At 35.2% G+C, this 19,742-nt stretch overlaps 1 protein-coding gene across 4 annotated transcripts; it reads right to left on the reverse strand.

Moving 5' to 3' along the window:
* Positions 1 to 740: 740 nt before the first annotated feature.
* LOC130827705 (myosin-6-like) lies at positions 741 to 19,742 on the reverse strand. Of its 4 annotated transcripts, XM_057693527.1 has the most exons (40): positions 19,480 to 19,742; positions 19,334 to 19,399; positions 17,209 to 17,337; positions 16,793 to 16,936; positions 16,434 to 16,579; positions 16,039 to 16,198; positions 15,844 to 15,902; positions 15,603 to 15,762; positions 15,324 to 15,473; positions 14,912 to 15,048; positions 14,656 to 14,802; positions 14,433 to 14,534; positions 13,261 to 13,318; positions 13,057 to 13,158; positions 12,713 to 12,750; positions 12,479 to 12,605; positions 12,229 to 12,399; positions 11,705 to 11,836; positions 11,504 to 11,613; positions 11,370 to 11,430; positions 10,251 to 10,428; positions 9,967 to 10,172; positions 9,642 to 9,761; positions 8,725 to 8,823; positions 7,235 to 7,447; positions 6,967 to 7,106; positions 6,418 to 6,532; positions 6,295 to 6,339; positions 6,047 to 6,130; positions 5,794 to 5,964; positions 4,557 to 4,715; positions 4,286 to 4,474; positions 3,406 to 3,534; positions 3,037 to 3,107; positions 2,854 to 2,953; positions 2,699 to 2,755; positions 2,059 to 2,115; positions 1,712 to 1,792; positions 1,528 to 1,610; positions 741 to 1,206 (listed from the first exon to the last, which is right to left on the reverse strand). In XM_057693527.1, the coding sequence occupies exons 2-40, from the start codon at positions 19,334 to 19,336 to the stop codon at positions 1,092 to 1,094; spliced, it is 4,548 nt and encodes a 1,515-aa protein (XP_057549510.1). In that variant the 5' UTR covers positions 19,337 to 19,399; positions 19,480 to 19,742; the 3' UTR covers positions 741 to 1,091. The 4 variants fall into 4 exon arrangements, with proteins under 4 accessions (XP_057549510.1, XP_057549509.1, XP_057549511.1 ...); XM_057693526.1 differs by having other exon boundaries at positions 19,334 to 19,742; XM_057693528.1 differs by lacking the exon at positions 6,295 to 6,339 and having other exon boundaries at positions 19,334 to 19,742.

The raw sequence follows: 19,742 nt of genomic DNA on the forward strand, positions 1-19,742 counted from the left end.
TAACATGAGATTGGGTTTTGTATTGATTTATAATGGTGCAAACCCATGTCTTCATCTTCTCATTTAAGTGTTTGGTCCTATCATCATTTATTTGTTTATGCATGTTTCAATTCTAGGTTTTAGATCTTTTTATCTTTATCCATTGGTCTTTTCCCACTAATATGAAGTTTGATCTTGATTGTTGGTATAAAATATTAAAAATGGATATTGAAAAAAATATATTTTATTACTAATATTGTTAAATGGCTTTCACTTTAGTGGAGTTTATAAAGGTTGGATGTACATAATTATAGCCTTATTAGTGATAAGGAAGGTTGTTTTCGATTGACTCAGCAATAAACATTCTGCAGCTTTTGCATAAATGACAAATGTCAAGTGAACATAATTTAATGAGTCATTTTAAGATAGACCATTATAATTTGAAAAATAATCTAAATGTTTGGCCTATTGAAATAAAGGGACCGGAAGAAGATGATGAAAATTTAATGTAATTAAGTTTGGAAATTTAATTGATAAGGTTTATAATTATTTTTGTTCTAGTTTATCATTTTTTTAGAAAATTTTCTCTTCATTTACCACTTGAGTCATGTTTAAGTCGAGTTGATCATAGATCAGGTTTGTTTAAACTATATTTGAATAATAGGATTTTAGACCCATAATCATTCTTAATAGAAACATGACATAATCTATTGCTTTAATTGTCATTCTCAAATAAAATAAAAACATTAAAACAAAAAGTAAAAAGATCTAATAAAACATATTTAATTGCTTTTATATTGTTTTCAATATAATTCTATGCATTGTTTCTTTATACAAAAATATAATTCAAAGATATAATTAACACAATAACAAAACAACCTTGCTCCCGACTAATAAATTTTGGGAGCCAAAATTGGCAATACATAAAAGGGAGAATAACAGTGTTCTACGATTCAACCCTTCTACTCTATGACAATTTACAAGTATGTGGTGTGAAAGAATAAAATAAATCTATCTCCATGGCCGATGCGACTCCAAACAAATAAATGAAATGATCGTAACCGTTGCCTTTGGGAATCGGATTGCTCGAAGAGTCTAGAGTTTCTAAAACCTCACTCATGTAAAAACTGGAAGTCTAAGTTCTCGAGAAGCTCTTCGGCTGGTCTTACGTCTGCAAAATCCTTTGACGTCATTGAACTGGAGATGTCGTCGACAGAGAAGGGAATGCTGCATCCAAAGGCAAACATAGATGCGTTCTTAATTCACATACAACCATAGTGCTAAAATAAGGCCATATCGCATCGCATCAGTTGCGTTGCAAAAGTCCTAAATAAAAAATGAACCAATATTTCTTCTGTTGTAAAGGTGAAAAAAAATCGTTTTTAGGGCCGTTTCATGGAATAATCTCATGTTTTCGTATGATATTTTGTGTTACGAGAACTGCATTGCAATTGCGACTGTTACCGCATTTTTACACCATGTATACAGAAGCTTATGGCGACAAAAATATTTCAAAAGTAGAGAAAACTTTGGCAAAGAGTATGTTACCTAGAACTATCATCTAGCAAAAAGGAATTACTATCAGCATTGTTGGAGTCCTCGGTCATTAAGACTCTCATGCTAGAGATGACCTACACAAAAGAAAACAGAAAAATTACGATGAATTTACGAGAACCCGAGTACTAAATTAATGAATAAGTAGGTATGAGCACGGAAAATGAAAAGGACGTACATCCTGAGACACGCTTCGAGTATTATAATTGTCATCCCAATACAAGGTACAAATTCTGTACAATTGTTGCACGCTTAACACCTGAAACATTCACAAAACATCAGCACGTGCCATTGCGTTCTAAATAGTTCTCTTTAACCTAATTTTCGCTAATTTCAGAAAAAGCGGGTCCAGAAATTGGTTGAGGAGCTACTTAGTTAAATGTTAGCATTTTATTTGTCCGATTTATCAACGTCCTACATATTTTTTGATTCCGGGGTAAGAATAATCCCCTACAGGCAAGATTGGGAGAGGGGATTACAGGGTAGAACGGAAAGGAGTTTAGAGTTTGAGGAATGGAGACTTACGGGGCAGAGATCATTAGTTATCTCATCGTAAGAGATCCTGTACTTTTGATGTATAACCTGTGACAGAAAGCAACGCCTTCATTAGCATGAGTACACATCTAAACTACTAGAATAGGATGGGTCAAACAATCATCTCTGAACCAACTCGCCCGCCAATTTTCTGTGTTATATGTTACACGATTCAATATAATAGGGATTTAAATCAAATGATCCAACCCATAGCCTAGGTAGGCCCCCAGGCCTCGATTCTCCCACACAAAGTAGTAATTTGAGGAGTACTAGCAGCCCGTAACCCGTTTGGTAATCGGAAAATTAGTGTAATTTTTGTAGGAATACGAATATTTCTTGACAAATTTAATGGTCATACTTATTCTCCTTCAACAATCTCATTTTCTTCACAAATATCACTCCAATGCGTCACCATTTGAACATGTGGTGTCACACGGTAATGGAAAATTATGAACTAAGAAACTTTTTTATGATCGAACTTTTATTACCATGGGAATGATATGATACATATCATGAAAATTTATACTATAAATCATTCCCATTACCACCAATTAATACTGTTAACCAAACGGGCTGTAGAAACATTTTACATCTAGTAAGATTTGAGAAGACAAAATTAGAGAAAACATACCAGAAACCCAACAGATTGTCGTATGTGTTTTAGTTCCTCCCACGACGCACCCGCATACTGTGGAAGAAACAATACCATGACATTAGATCTCAATTACAAAACTAGCAGGAAAGGAAGAATCCGACAGTGCATACTGATAATCAAAAGAAAGATACCTCTTCCTTTGCTTGGGCACACCACAGTTCTAACTCAGCTAATCCAGCTTTTACATATTCCCCGTTACTAAAAGTACAGCACTCACGACGTAGTAATAGACTGTAAAATTGCAGCAAGCTCGTTACATCTACTTAATGTTCGGGGAAATATCATAAAAGGAAAAAACCAAAAATACGACATACCTATTGAAGAGTTGTACGTTGATATACGAGAATATCTGGGTAAATATTTTCTGACAAAGAACTGATGGAACCTACACGACTCACACACACACCCACAAAAAAGCGAATTCGATAAACATTAGATGACTGAAGAGAAATCACATGAAAATAGGCAGGGGCGGAGCAAAAATTGACAAATTCTTTATAGGCCATGACAATTTCAAAAATTATGATATTTTCCAACTTTGTATCTTTAAAAGCTTAACATATACCACGTTATATAATATTGAGGCCCTTAATTTTACAGGACGCTGTGCGATCGAACATGTTAAACATGCTCAAAACCTCCCCTGATAAATAGGACTCATTGAAGAGCATTGATATACTTACAAAATTTTCTTTCAGCAAGTTGAGAAGTGAGTTGAGGCTCTCAATAATGGTTTGCCAATGATTTACCGCAGACTCTTTCCCAAAAGATCGACCAGATCTTAGAGCACCTCCTTTGGATGTTCTAGGCGCCTGAAAATAGAGCGTTGTAAAGTCAATCCCAGACAACAACAAAAAACGTAGCTAAAGGCATGATATCGTAACAGGCTATGTCAAAGCCTCCATATATTTAACGGCGGTTCTCAAGAATGCCATAAGAAAAGTATTCCAATATATTCTTTGCATCCATTCACCTTTAAATTCCGATATTTTACATTGGCCTTCAAATCTTACAGTACAAATAATAAATTTCGGGATTTTTCCGGTGAGGTATTATACTAGAAAGTGTATAACCTATCTTTAGATCCCCACTCATTTTGATGCGGCGGATATAAATTTGAAAGTCATAACAGAGCTTTACAAAGAACATGCATGAGTTACAATTTGGAACTAAAAACCAATAATCCTCTCTTTGTGGAAATGAAACCCCCTACAACCTTAGAGTAAAAATGTGGTAACGGTTGCGATTGCGGTAACGAAACGGTGATGCGGTAACGAGAGTGAAGTGTTTATCGTAACGCCTAAATATCGGTCGAAACCAAAAGATATCCCTTATACAGCACAAAACGCGATTTTTTACAACTTTACAACGCTAGGAATATCGGTTCGTTGTTTTTGAAAACCTTTAAAACGCGACGGAAGCGATGCGATACGGCCTTGTTTTTACACTATGCCTACAACATAATAATCGTGATATTGCTTCAAATTCTAGATTTAATCACTTAACTAAAGGCAGCACAAGAGACGAAAATATATGCAAAATGTAGAACATTTTCAACATTACCTGGATACACAAGGAAAGCAACGATGATAACTCCCTCTTCAAGTTGTCACGAATAATACCATAAATTTTCTCGACATACGCAGTCAGCTGCTGCTTGAATAGCAAAGCTGGGTATTTGGCATCCACTTGAAGAACAGCATTAGCTGCTGCTGCAGCAAGGCTATTGGAAGAAGGAGAGGAACGAAAACCCTGGAATATTTTAGTACATAAGTATTAAAGCTATAATACTCGTGTCACTAAACGAAGCAGAAAAAAAAAAAGAGCCAACTACCATAGTCATCCTTCCGAAGAGGGATGTCGGAGGCGGAGGTTTGCGCTGCGCTGTATTACTGGAAGAACCTGAAGCTTTAAGGCTCCCTTGTAGAAGGAATAACAAAGCTGACGTATTTGACAGCCAATAAGCCATATGCTCGTTATTATCATCTTGGTTCTGCAAGGCAAAAAAAAAAACGGAGGGGTCCAAAAAAAATCAATGTGGTTTTATATGAGAAAAAGAGGCAAGCATCAATTTAAAAAAGGACCGAAAATTATAAGCAAAACAAAATATTTATCGGGAGGAGAATATAAACCTAGATTGGAAATCAGATGATCAACTAACAGCAATTATAATGGAATAAACTATAAAGGGCTGAAGCAAATTTGCGATATCAAAGCTTTTACTTAACTTTTCCAATTATAACTTGAAGATATAATAACATGGGAAGGGAAGAAAGAAAATTAACTCTATTAAGATGTACGAAACTAGTATTCTTTCTAACACAGATTAGTTCTTACGCTTACCTTCTCTTCCATCCAGGGGCGTATCTAGACCCGGGTTGGCATGGGCGACCCGGGTCATGAAAATAAAATAGTATGTTAAACCGATGTTCAGTGTTCGAACGCACAACCTTCTATGAGCTTTGACAAAGGCATTTCCAGCTAATTACACCATGCCAATTCATTTTCTTTGATACTTATTACAATATTCAGTGCTTTCCTTAGTTACATGATGACTTTTTATTTATTTTCTCTCACACAATGAAAGTCATATAATATTGGCCCAGGTAAGAAATTTTTTTGGGATTTGTCCTTGCTTCCATTCCAAATTAGTTTTAAAATAACTGAATTGGCATGGACCCTCCAATTGTTTATTATTTTCTTACTTTTCATATTTGATCCCCTTATTCCAACCTTAATCAAATATTCTCTCCTAATTCGGCACACATAAATAATTCCCGTTAAAACAATATCACACTATCACCATCCTAAGAAAATACTCCATCAGTCCCTATGAAATTGCACCGAATTTCCATTTTAGTTTGTCCCTCTAACTTTGCACGCTTTCTTTTTTTTTTGGCAATGATCTAACTCCCTCTCTTTTAATCTTATTCAAAAAATATTTTTTTTTGGCAATGTCATTGACGAACTTCAGTACATCGTTTGGGATACCAAAAACTTCGATGAAAAGTGGGGTGTCATAGCTGATACTAATGGCTTTCATCTTGACAAAGTGAAGTGATATATTTTACCTCAATGGCAGAGCCAATCATCTGGATGAGGCGGTCAAACACACTAGTCCTCTCGGCTTCAAAAGATTTCCAATGAAGGAGACACTTGTAAATTGTAAACGCTGCCACAGGCTTTCCTTGACTGAAGCCAATATTTTTTGACACACAATTGATAAGAGCATCAACATTTTCCTGCAACAAATTATGAAACACCCGAATAAGAATGCATGCATAATCAATTAATTGCAAGTCATGAAGATTTGCAAAACCATACATGTTGGCGTTCAATGTGTGGTCGAGGTAATTTGTGTTCTGACTCAAAATCTAATTTCTTCACAGGTGTTGTACTTTGTGGTTCCTACGTACATAATCACAGCAGAAAATCATGCGTATGCAGTTGAGATAATAGCCCAAAAAAAATGTTTTTAAAAAATTTTAGAAAAAAATTATTTAAAAAATAAAAAAAAATAAAAAAAAAAGAAGCAATAATCAGGGGGATAGATGGAAATGATCAAGCCTTACATTCACTCTGGAATCTTCACTGAGTAAATGACCATTTGGCATTTTCTAAAGCAACAAAAAGTAGCAGTTTATAAGCCTGAACATACAGGAGAAAAATAGAAGAATAGAAGACAGATGAAATACCGGAGAAACAGATACTGGAGTTAACTCCGACAATGACTTCCCAGGAGCAGTAATCAATGATTGCTGCCGAAGGATCTTATTTTCTGATTCCATGTCAAAGATTATCTCTTCAAGCCTGAACATGACAAAAATATACTCGATAAGCAATTTTAAAACAGTTGTGTCATGTGTGTGTGTGTGTATATATATATATAGGTTTTGGATCATGTGAAAATCAATTAAAATGGTGAAAACTGAAAGCAAGTGTACATAAAAACTTAAATGGTGTACATATTTTGGTGGCAATTTTGTAAATACTACATTTGTTAAAAGGTGTGCATACATGCTTAAAAGGTGTACATATTCAGATGATAGTTTTATAAATAATATGAACTTTTTCCTTTACAAAAATATGTACACCCTATAAGATAGTATGTACACCTTTTGCCACAATATTTATATCTCAGTCTGGTTTTTAGTTTTCACCACTTTAATGGATTTCACCTGATATTGCCCCTATATATATATATATATATAGATGGAACATGACAAAAAATTTACTCAAATTACCTTTGCATGTCAGTCTTCAATTTTATCATCTTTGATTCAGCATCAAGTGCCTGTTTCAATCGTTCTTCACTGAGTTTGCTTGTTTCTTCAAATTTCTTCTCGGTTTCATCAATTTTCCTCTCTAGCGAGCTGACTAAGTCCTGAAAATAACAATGTATTACATCAAGATTAATTGACATTATCATAAAGGAGTTTTGGATATCAACTGCATGCACAAATTAGTCGGAAAAAATACACAAAGAAAATAATCACAAAGTGGAAAACTAACCTTAAGTTTCTCGTTTTCCGCAGTAAGCTTCTCAACCATAGCATTGTCAATAATTGGCACTTCATGCACAACGGGTACATGCTCAACAATGTTTTTCGCAATCTCACGTTCCTTCACAAGCAACTCCTTAGTTTCCTTAAATTGAAGCTCCATCTCCTGTAATGCAGCTTGTAGCTTCCTGTTCTCTTGTGTTTTAGCTTCTTCCATATCAGCCTGCATATAGAGAAACCTCATTCAGCTAAACTTGCAAGAGCAAATTAAATTAAGAACACATGCATATAATGTCCCAGTAGGAGTCATGTGAGATAATTAGACATGAGATAGACACTTGTGCTTTTCAAAAGGATGTGAACGATAAACACTCCAGATGATAAATCAACTCATGCGATGAGAAAGACAAAGGAGATAGCATGGATAGTTGCAGAAAGAGCAAGCCGTTCCATGAACCAAGGGTTGTTTGGCAAATGGTTGTTAGCTTTTTAGTTGGCTTATTTGACCAGTTGGAAGTGTTGGACTTTTTTTGTTGATTTTTAAGCTAGCGGGATAAGCCAGTTGTTTAAGGATAAGTTTGGTAAAATTACGTATTGGCGGATGGCTGTTTATCAGAGAAAAAGTGGGCCAACAAGCCAAAAGTCAATGAAAAAAACCAACCAAGTTTGCATTTTCATTTGGGCCTAAAAGCCGGCCATTTACCAAACAAGTTTTTTGGCTTGTTGACCAACCAAAAAGCCAAAAGCGCCAACCCAAACGCCATTATATTTTATTTGCCCTACATCTCTTTCAACACCAATCCTAACATTACATGCCGATTTCACTAGTCAAAAAGTAATGAAGGTAAAATTTTCCTACAATCCTTACATCCTGGGATTATCGTATCTTTCCACTATTCTACAGTCGACTACAAAATAATGAAGTTATGAATATAATGATCAAAAGACAATCAAGTATATTTTACAAAAGAAGTACATGGGGTGGTGATTTACAACGATTTGAGGCCTGCTAAAACTCCAGTGCTGCATTGTTGTCATAAGTCATGTCAATGCCTAAGATGTTAGTCATGTCCTATAAAGTGAAACTTCCATTTTTCTATTCTTTGGATCGTGGCAACAAGGTAAATTTCTATTCCATATACATGCTCGGAGAAAGGAATAACACACTTGTGACTGTTTCCACATCTAGTTAAGTAGTCATTTTGCCTCATTAAATTGTCTGCCAGATCATTCATGATTATCGGCTTATCACTGCTCCTCCAACCCTCTTCTTCTCATTAATTGTTTCTTCTCTACTGATTTCTCATTATTCTCTGGTTTATCAATTAGGCCAATTCTCAAAAGATGACAATTTTCTTGATACAGTGCATTGTTCTCATATTTGGATATAAAACCAAACTTGTAATAAACCTTAACAACAAATCCTACTGATGAATAGTGCTAAGTAAGAGGTATGAATTTGGAAAAGACCAAAGACAAGCCTTAGAGGAATATACTGACCCTCATGCGTTTCTCCAGTTGTAAGCGCCATGTGAGCTCCTCAACTTGCTTTTCTAGTTTATTTTTAGCAGCTTGAAGAGCACCCGTCTCTCGTGCAGCCTGCAATTCCCAACAAATGATAGTTAAACAAAAACAGACCCAACTGGAATCCAATCTACACAGAGCACCCCAAAGAGAATGGAGAAAATGAAAAGTAAATATCCTTTGAATCTTATTCCATAAGGCACAACTCCCGAAAGATAAAGGAAAGATCCATTTAGATAAAAAGAGGAAAGTACAAATGTAGATTTGGTAGCATACAATTGATTTTAGAATGTTGATTTTAAGTAGCAGAAAGGGTAAGTTTAATCGAACGGCCATGCGCTACTATATGGATTAGACGGTTGAGCTTTAAGAAAGGATCATAGTAGAAAGATGAGAGTAGCAGAAATGCCAATGCTTCAATGGATAAGTGGGCATACATTGAGGGATAGAATTAGAAACGAAGATATAAGAAAGGGTTTCGGAGTTGTAAAATATTAAGGAAAAGATGAAAGAGAATCGTTTAAGATGGTTTGGGCATGTGCCAAGACGGGGTATTAGCGAACTAGTAAAGAAGATAGAAAGCTGAAACTCGGGAGACTTAAGAAAGACGGCAAGGAAGATGGAAGATGACTTAGAAAAGGATATGAATGACTTAAAATCACAAATTGAGATGGTAGACAATCGGATTGAATGGAGAAGAAGAATCCATGTGGATGACCATTGGAACTAATATCTTGGTTCACGTAGCTGGACCCCTATCTTTTGGGATTAAAGCTCTGTAACTGTTGTTTTATTTTATGTAGGAGAAAGCAGACCAAAAGAATAGCTAAAGCAATATGGATAAAAAAAAGTAAAGACAAATGTTATACACCAAACAAAGGAAATATACTTACCATCTTAAGGTTGCGCAATTCTTTACGTGCAACTTTACACCTCCATGCACATTGGGTACTAATGGCTGCTTTCTTCAATTTCAAGAAACTCCGACGAGCTAAGAGTTTGCGACAGTGGCTCTGGATGTGATAGATTAAGTCAGAGAAGTCATATTTTTAATCAAGAACAACAAGAAATTAGAACCCTGTTATATGCAATAACTATAATGATTGACTTGCACTGCTATAATAGACGCTAATCATAACTTTATAATTCTACATATAAAAATAGAAAGAACAAATAATTACATTATAAAAATAAAATAAGGATTTTAAACCTCATTACCTGAATAAATATGGCAGCTCTAGTCTGTCTTCTGAACCGAATCTCGTTACGAGCGGCCATACCACGCATTCCAGTTTGTATGATAAGAGCAGAACAACACACTCTCCTGTACTCTTTTCGAGCGAGATGCATCCGTAAAGCTGTTTGAATTCTCAAGGATGCAGCCTCTTGCCTCAAGCCCTCGTATACATGACGAGCAAGTTGACCTGCATAGTATATATAGATACATAAGGTTCACATGATAAATTTGGCAGGCAAATCCGAAAACCCAGCACAAGGAATACCTCTACAGAGAGCTTGTATGTGTACTGCTGAACGGCGTAGCAATATAAAGCTTCTGCGAGCCAAATAAGAACGGACTTTCCTTTGGATGATACTTGCTGATCGTCCTAGCACCTCAGTTCTCCGAGCATCTAAATCAGCCATCTGACCAGCCCTGAGGAAAACTTTCGTCTTACCAATCTGCAACAATATTTTTTTTCAATTAAGATAAATAACCCACTTATCAAAGGAAGAAAATACGGAAACAAGACAGCAGGCGACTTCAAGTAAATTGAAGTATATAGAATAGAGGATATCGGCTAGGGATTACTTTCTAAATTACACGAGAAGTGAATCTCAGATGCAACAGAGTAATGAACAGTAGGCAGCCATATCTGTGCTACAAGCTAGCTTAATGGTCAGTCTACTCCCAATGAAGTCAAAGATTAATAATTCATAGCTTTGGATCAAAATCAAGTAAAGTAAAATAGCTGATGAATTTAAAATCATGTGCATTTCTTGTTAATGTGCAGTAGCATATGATGTTGCCAATCATGGATCAATCGGAATTAGCCGTCTTTTTTATAAAAAGAGTAAGGGCTCTGTGTACTCCCCAGTCCTGCCCAATTCTGCCTAGACAGGAGCCACTTAGTGGTATCAAGCCAAACCAGCACTGTAAATTAGACCACAACAATTAGACCACAACAACACGAGAAACATCTTACATCCAAGGTTCTTGGACTCTGTAAATTTCTAGCACATGCAAGATCAGAGTAACAACGCGAGAACATTATATTTTAAGGAAAAATTACCGTAAATAATACAACCTTTCATTAATTTCCCTACATTAATACCAACTTTTGATTAATCATGAATAACACCAACTTCGGGGGTTTTTTCCTAGAATGATACCAACTTTAGTTTATTAACTAATTTACCAATTTGTTTGTCATATAATCTCCTATAGTTTGATTTTTAACATGTTAGTGATATTCTAGGGAAACACCCCCTAAGTTGGTATTATTCATGGTTGATCAAAAGTTGGTATTATTGTAGGAAAATAAGCAAAAGGTTGTATTATTCCTGGTAATTTTTCCTATTTATATGCTGAAGACGAAATCAAAAAATATGATTCATGATACCTGATAGCCTTCAAGTCCCACTTTCTCCAGGAGCCGCTTGCATGCTGTGACTTCATCAGAACTATCATCAAAGTAAGAAAGTCAGTTCATTTTTCTTCCTAGCAACAACATGAACAGAAAGAGACAAGCTTCACCTTCCATCTAGGACTTCTGGTGCAAGAATACCAAACCGGTCTAGAAACTCGAGGAAGGGTTTCCTAGTGGGATATCCAGCACAGCTAATCCTAATAGCCTCCAAGACTCCCTAAAATAGTATAACAAATCAGAACATCAAATAGTGCCTGCACATTCATGTGAAAGTAACCAAAATGGAAAGTGGGATATGCTATCCTCACCCCGCAGCGTAACTGTTGGAGAACATTCTGATTCTCAAAAATTGCTGGCTTTAGAAGATTATTCGGCTTCACACAGCGTATATAATGTGGTTCAGTAGCATTCAGGGTGTCAAGTAGGTTTACCAATTGTTGCTGCATAGGGCATATAGAACAATGTCATAAAGCCAACCATTATAAGAAATAATGCATTTAAAGCAATATAGAAAGGAAAAATTACCGTGAATAATACAACCTTTCGTTAATTTCCGTACAATAATACCAACTTTTTGATTAACCATGAATAACACCAACTTAGGAGGGTTTTTTCCTATAATAATACTAACTTTAGTTTATTAACTAATTCACCAATTTTTTTGTCATATAACCTCTTATAGTTTGATTTTTGAAATGTTAGGGATATCCTAGGGAAAAACCCCTAAGTTGGTATTATTCATGGTTAATCAAAAGTTGGTATTATTCTAGGAAAATAAGCAAAAGGTTATATTATTCCTGGTAATTTTTCCAATAGAAAAGTGACAACATACCTTAAAACGAGTACCTATTGATGAAAATTTAGATGACTTGGAAGATTCCTCTGTTAAAGGTGGAAACAAATTTGCAACAAAGGTACAACTGGAAGCACACAAAAGCGCTTGGTGTTCAGCAACAACATAGTCCTTGTTCTTATCCAGAAATAGTTCAGTTTGATAGGTAACCTATAAAAAGGTACAAAATCGCTCAAGATGTACAATTCAGAAACTACAACCTACATATGCTGAGCAAATTGAAGCTTACATCACCAGCATAGTGGCAGATAGTAAAATCACTACGAGCTAATTTAGGCTTGCTGAACCGTTTATGATTTTTATATGTCTGATACAACTTCTGTGCAAATGTCTCGTGTGTTGATCTCGGGAACATACTGGAGAAAGAAAAATTGAGGAAACAAAACTCATAATGAGAAGCAATAGATCCATGGACAGTGCTACATTAAAGGTTCTATTCTTCTAAAGGTCTCACTCTGCTTACCAAGCTTCGTCCAGAAGCGCAATGATTCCACCAGGTTTCTGACAAAAAAGGGTTATAGTTAAGACAAGTTTTCAATGGTGAGGAAGCAAAACATATATACAAGCCTATAGAACAGAACATGGATACCACAATCTTCGCATTATTTTCGAGTTGACTTAATTTTGACGGAATTGTACAGTGCTAAATATTTATCAGTGGAATTAAAATTTTCACTTTAACACTCATCAAAAGTAGAAAATACAACATCAAAAAAATTCTTTTAAACAAAACAGTGGAGACAAAAATCGAGGAAAAAACCAAGATAACCTTCCTTTAAATAGCTTAATAACATCTGACAAACCAACCTTTTCAATTAGATCCAGAACATCTTGATTATCAATGAATTCAATGTAGCTCCAATTAATTTTTTCTTTTTCATATTCCTCCTGCTCCATCTTGAAGACATGCTGAAAAAGAAAATTTTGATGGGTTACTTAAATATGAAAATAGGAGCATAAGAATTCTCAAGCAAGATTGTGATTTGTGAGCGAGTTCTTTAATCAACAAACCTGATTAAAATGTTGCTGAAGCTTCTCATTCGTTAAATTTATGCAGAATTGCTCAAAACTGCAACAATATCAAACTTCACAATTACTAGCCAGCTATCAAGTTCCTCAAAAGAAACTTATGATAATAATAATAATAATAAAACCAAATGTTATCTATAGAAATACTAATTGTATGGATAGTTTGTGGTGATAAGACCTGCCAAAAAGTGGTTATCGAGGATTTCCAGTCCCACCAATAAGTTGAAGAATGTCAAATATTACTAACGCGCAGTTTAAGCTGTGGTCGATGCAAGAAGTAAAGATGCTAAATTCAATCAGCTGCACAGAGACGTTTTAAGAGGTTCACTTGTATTTCGAGAAAGCATTCGGAACTCAGCGAAGTTAAGATGATGAGCACACATCTATTGTAAATAGAAAACACTTCAAAATGGGGGAGTAGCTTATACACAACAATGACACTATTGTAATATCATCTATTTCATAGAAGTACTGTTGTCATAAATTATCACATTGCGTAGAAATGGACCCGTGCGGTGTAACATAATTCGCCAGTTGCTTCGCTTTTTGAATTCCTGTTTCGCTCAAAATGACCCTAAAATAGCCCAAAACCGACCACAATTCGCTTTTTTTGATTCGCAATTCGCAAGGAAATTAGTGAATTATGTGACAGTTCACCCGTGTAATGCACCAAACAAACGCACATCAGATTTCATATCTAAATTAGTAGTGTAGCGCTTAAGACTTGGTTAGGAATAACAATTAGAGAGCGATTGGTCACACGTGATCGATAAAACCTACTTAATATCGAAAAACTACATAAACGACTGTAAAAACCTTCATCTGTGTTGTCAGAATCTTCATCAAAACGGTCAAAAAACTATCCAAAATAGATATGAATAAGCACAAGCTTCTTTAGACAAAATAAAAGGTTGGTAAGCAAAAATAAGTCCACACATAATCATATATAAAAGAGATAAAAATTGTTGAGTACAATATCAAGGTAGCCCCATGTCTGTAGGTCCATGAGTTTATTATCAGCATTTGAAGCTCTAATCTGTTATCCGTAGGCAAATCGTCAACTCCATGAGTATAAAAGCTGATTGTTTTTTTTCCTGACTCTCACAAAAGACAACCCCACCAATCATATAAGTAAAGGCATACCAGTTAGGCACCTGTTTATCTTGAAACTCTCAAATCCATAGATATCCAGCACTCCAATTATGGATTTTGAATTAGGATCTTGGCCAATTGAAGAATTAATTTTATCCACGAGCCTAGTACAAAATTTGTAATGGAATGTATAAGAAACGGCAGAAAATTCAACTATCATTCTTACAAGAATTCGTACAAAATAGAGAAAGCTATACAAAACGAGTCATAGGTTAATGTTCTTACCAGTCAAACAACCTTGAGTATACAATTTTAGCCAAAGCATCTCTACTCAATGCAGCAGACTCTGGATCCAAAGATTTGGTTATAGTCTCATCACGAGTCACCATTATGCGTTTACAAAGAGAATCTTCCAGAGCCTTTGCATCACACCTGAATAACATAATGAATATTAAAACTCAAAATCTCATTAGGATATGTCTGGAGATACCAATTTTAAAATTTGATTTCACGTGCAACAAAATCGATAAGAGTTCTTTACATGAAAAGTTCAGCAGCAGTTTGCAAATGGAATCGGGACTTCTCATCTTTAGGCTCAGATGAATCCATTTCCTTCCCCTTTGTAAATTCAATGTTTCCCAAATGAAGGACAGCAGCCACAACCCTAAAAATTGCGTCCTGAAAATCAAAAGCATTAGATACCTTAACTCTGGTCTAAGCTATATTACTTGGACTCTTCATTTTGCTTCACGTACCCATGTCCGATCCATGATACTTGGACATTAGTATGGCACATAGAAACTTCATTTTAGGAGTAAAATTGAATATTTAGACGTATCCGACACTTGGACAGTACCGGTATCCGACATCAGTACCCGAGTCCAAGTAACATAGGGTCTAAGTCTAAAATAATGTGGGTCTTGCAACATGAGGGAAGGAATGTATAGAAGTACCTGCTCCTCGGGGCTAATTCCAACCACATCCATTGCCCTTTTTGTTGCAAGGTATTCTTTGCCATCGTCAACCCCATCCAACTCAATACAATTTGATTGGTTCAGATAATGAAACGTTCTTGGGTTACCCAACTTGTATCTCTGGACAATCTGAGTTGATGGAAGATATATCAGACAACAAGTCACAAACGAGACGTCGTGCACGGGCCAACAGCCAACTTCACATAGGAAAACACTAAAAATACACATGAAATCACTATGATAGTATGACCTCCTTACCTCTTTTGGTGCAGCACAAAGCATGTAGAAACAATGATAGTTTCTCTCTGGATCAGATACTTGACAAACACGTGATCTTTCCAACAAATATGTTCTTATTGCTGCTCCAGATATTCTTCCATTCTTATCAAATTGGATCTCAACAAACTTCCCAAAACGACTGCATATTGCAGAAAAACATAAAGAAATGATGCAACAAAAACTCAAAATTAAAACTACTCCAAATCATTTCAGCTTCTACCTCGAGTTATTATTTCTGACAGTCTTCGCATTACCGAACGCTTCCAGTACTGGATTAGACTGCAACATCAAAAGGGATGTATATATATATATATTAATTAAAAAAAACCGGATGCAATAAATAAACATGTGTGATGATGATTTCGAACTTAAATCAATGACAATTTCTCTAAATCGTCAAAGAAAAAGATATTACCTCGAGAACTTTTTGTTCAATACTTCTTCCTTCAGCAGCAGTAGCTCGACCACCCATATAGGCTAGATAACGCATAAGCAATTTTGTACTTTCTGTTTTACCAGCCCCACTTTCCCCACTGACTAAAATCGACTGGCTGATGCCCTCATTCATCATAAGCCTGTACACAGATGCAAAATATGGATTATGTACATAAACAGGCACTTGTATCGAAATAATGTTTCAGACCGTGATACATTGTGTCTATTATCCAACAGGTTTTGTTTCTCAAAAAGAGAAGCAAAATAAAATGTGTTTAAAACATGAAGCAATAGGGAAAAGGTAGAGTTAAATAAATATGGGTCATTTCCCCTTAGTCAGCGAAGACTGAAAACATTTAGAAAAGAGTACGATACCGGTATGAAGCGTCTGCAATTGCAAAAGGGTGTGGACTTAGCTCACCAAAACCGGCCCCTTTATATTGCTCCATCATATGTACGTCATACAAGTGAGGTAGTTTTCTGAAAGGATTTATAGCTATCAAAATACTCCCAGTATAAGTCTGCCGACACAAAACTATCAATTAGTAACGGTCTACATATACTTCAATAGATGCCACTTTAGAAACTATGATCAATAAGTCGGACGCTCAATAAAGTGATAGCATCTTATTAAGTGTGATAACATTGCATCAAATTATGTCAGCCCTCTAGATTTCAACTTGCAATTGATGTAAATATTATACTCTGCACTATACACGGATAAATATACTTACATATATTTCGTTAATATCATATCTAGATTTCAAGTTTTGCAAAACTCCAGGTTCATGTAAATAAGCCAACTTTGTCATGTCATCCACCCCACATTGAGGGGCTTCTGGGTCTTTGGGATATGCATTTGAAGCATGAATTACAACCTGCATCTCACAAAAAAGCAAAAGATCATCATAAATGGAGTATGGACTAGGGAGGCAAGATCTATTCTTGAAAACAAACAAGATACAGAAATGGAGAAGGCTATAAACAGACATGTACTTTGAATAAGACTTAGATGGAAAAGGTTGCATACAGCTTAATTCAACAAATAAAAAGCAAGTACGTCAGGGTTTTTGAGAAATTTCAAGACAAATACATAGGCAGTTAGCAAAGTTAAGGTGTATACCATAACACAAGGCATTTCAGAACTCACCGTTTTCCCTGAAGTGCAAAGGACCTTTAAATCTTCACCTTTAATCTCAACCACTTCACCGTCTATCCAAGCATCATCAGGGTCCTCAATCCAAACCAGAGATCCAACAGATAAAGTGACGGAAGCAGCCTGAAAAAACAAAATAACTTTAGCGCCACAAAGATTTATTGTCTCTGCTCAACTTGAGCACCCGCTATCCCAGAAAAACACCTCTACTAATAAACAAAAGAAGCTAATATCAACATACCAATGACATGCAAGACCTAAAAACTAGGTATTTGACCTTTATTTGATGGTTAAGTAACATTTCACATCTTAGATCAAACATTCCTAATCAATCACCATGATTTGTAAATCACCACAAAAGACAAAAAGAATAATAGTAAAATAAACAAAACCAAAAAAGGTAATTTACATTCAAAAAACTCTCACCCTATCAAATGCCACCACATAAGGGTGATTTGTTAACTCCACAAATAATCGTTATTTACTAAGACCTCCTCTATCTTAGATTGTGATAGAATATATTTTTCATATTGGCTTCAACTTAAACCTCGCAAATTAGTCAATCTTAGTGTCAACTCAAACTTTTCTTAGCACATCCAACTAAGTCCTTCGCACCAAGCAACAATGGGATTATCCATGAATCTCTCTCAAACTTTAAGCCTCACTAATGTGATCTTATGTTAGAACACATTATTTCTGAAAGGAAGAGCCTCAGACTAGAAAGAAGTAGTTGTTTCATAAGTTTGGAATCTCCATACGGAGTGTTGACCCATAACCGATACTATCCTAAGTTATCGACTCTATCTGAGATTTATTGTTGTCCAATAATATCTAGATGATAGTAGGTTTACATAAAGGTCGTAAAGAGGTTTCATGTACAACGAAAGATGATTCAAAGAGAGCTAATTGAAATTAAATCTTGAGGATAACCAATCATACAGTTTACATTATGTGATTCACAAAAATGAGACTCCATGATACAATATTCTATTTGAAAACAAAACCCTATTGGATTTTAATCTCTAAGCTTGCAATCCACATGGTAACATGATCTTCTTCCCCATGCTAAGTATAGAACTTCAATACCAAAGTCTAACAAAATTGACCACTAATATGGAATTGATGGTTCACTTGTTAATCAAGAGAAACCTCTACTAAGATGTTTCTACAACAAAGCCAAACAACTTTGAGCAAATCATATGATTTAAAGGCAATGTGTGTGATTAGTCATGCAGACATGTCTCAAATCTCAATTCTCTTTCTAGAATGAGCATCGCCACACAATAATTTCACACTTCAAGCATAATTCCCATTACAACAACAACAATACCAAAGTCTTTATCCCAAAAGATTTAGGAGCCATAACCCCCAGTGAAAAATTTATAATCGAGGTTCAAGATGACATAAAAATGTTCTACTCCATCTTCAAAGTCGGAATCCAAACACCACCTCACATAGCAACAACTTGTGCAATATGAAACAAGAAAACAACAAAACAAGTACAAATTGAATTCAATGCATCCCATATTCCATCATACCAGCCACCAATCCTCAAAAATGAATGTTCGAACAGAATTCGAAATCCCATAAAACACCTCAAAACTCAACCAATAAAATCCAAACTACATGTTTCAAAATCATTTCCATCTGGCAGACATTTCTGCATTTTCTACACATTGAGACAATTTCAATGAACATCAAAATCCATCATCAAAAACCATACTCCTCTATGGCACTCGATTTGCTCCATTGCGATTTTTATGTGAGTTTTTCAATCTAAATGTAGCAAATTAAAAGGGGTGAAAAGTAGATCACAAGCACAAACAAGGGCAGAAGAATTAATTATGATTATCATCATATCCAAACAACCTCAAATTAGGCCTATTCTTTACAAGAAATAAGCCAAAACAAATCGCAAGCTCTAATTCTGCTTCGAAATGTAGAAAAATCAATGCTCAAATAAAGAACCGATCAGTCAAACAAAGTCAATAAGCAGCAAAAAAAACAGTCAACTAAATCAACAAAATAAATCCAACCAAAAACAAGACAAATGCAGCTAAATTTTCACAACAATACAACACTTGAAATAAATTGTAACTAAAAAATATTGAAAAATTACCATTTTGATTTAATTCAGATCAAAGTACCCTGATTACTTGTCGATCTGGGCTTTTTTTGCACCTTCCTACAATTAATTTCACTTCATCAAAATCCCAATGTTCTTAATCAATCCCAAATTAATCACAAAAACCCAAATCAAAATACCCTTGTTTTTCTTTAATTAAACCCAAAAATCAAATCTACCCAGTTGCACTAAACTCTGCTTTTCTCTGTTTTCTGCAACACAAAGTCTTCTTTCAATTTTTTTTTCTTTTATAAAATTTGTATAATCTTTTTTCCCACTGAGAAAATGTAATAATTTATGAACTTCAAACTTCAATCTCCTTCCAAAATTAATTTTTGAAGAAAAATGGTTGTCTTGTGAGAAAGAAAAAAAAGGAAAGAAGGAAGAAGATTAAAAGTTTTAA

This window comes from Amaranthus tricolor, chromosome 11, assembly GCF_026212465.1.
Source record: "Amaranthus tricolor cultivar Red isolate AtriRed21 chromosome 11, ASM2621246v1, whole genome shotgun sequence".
NCBI classification, from domain to species: domain Eukaryota; kingdom Viridiplantae; phylum Streptophyta; class Magnoliopsida; order Caryophyllales; family Amaranthaceae; genus Amaranthus; species Amaranthus tricolor.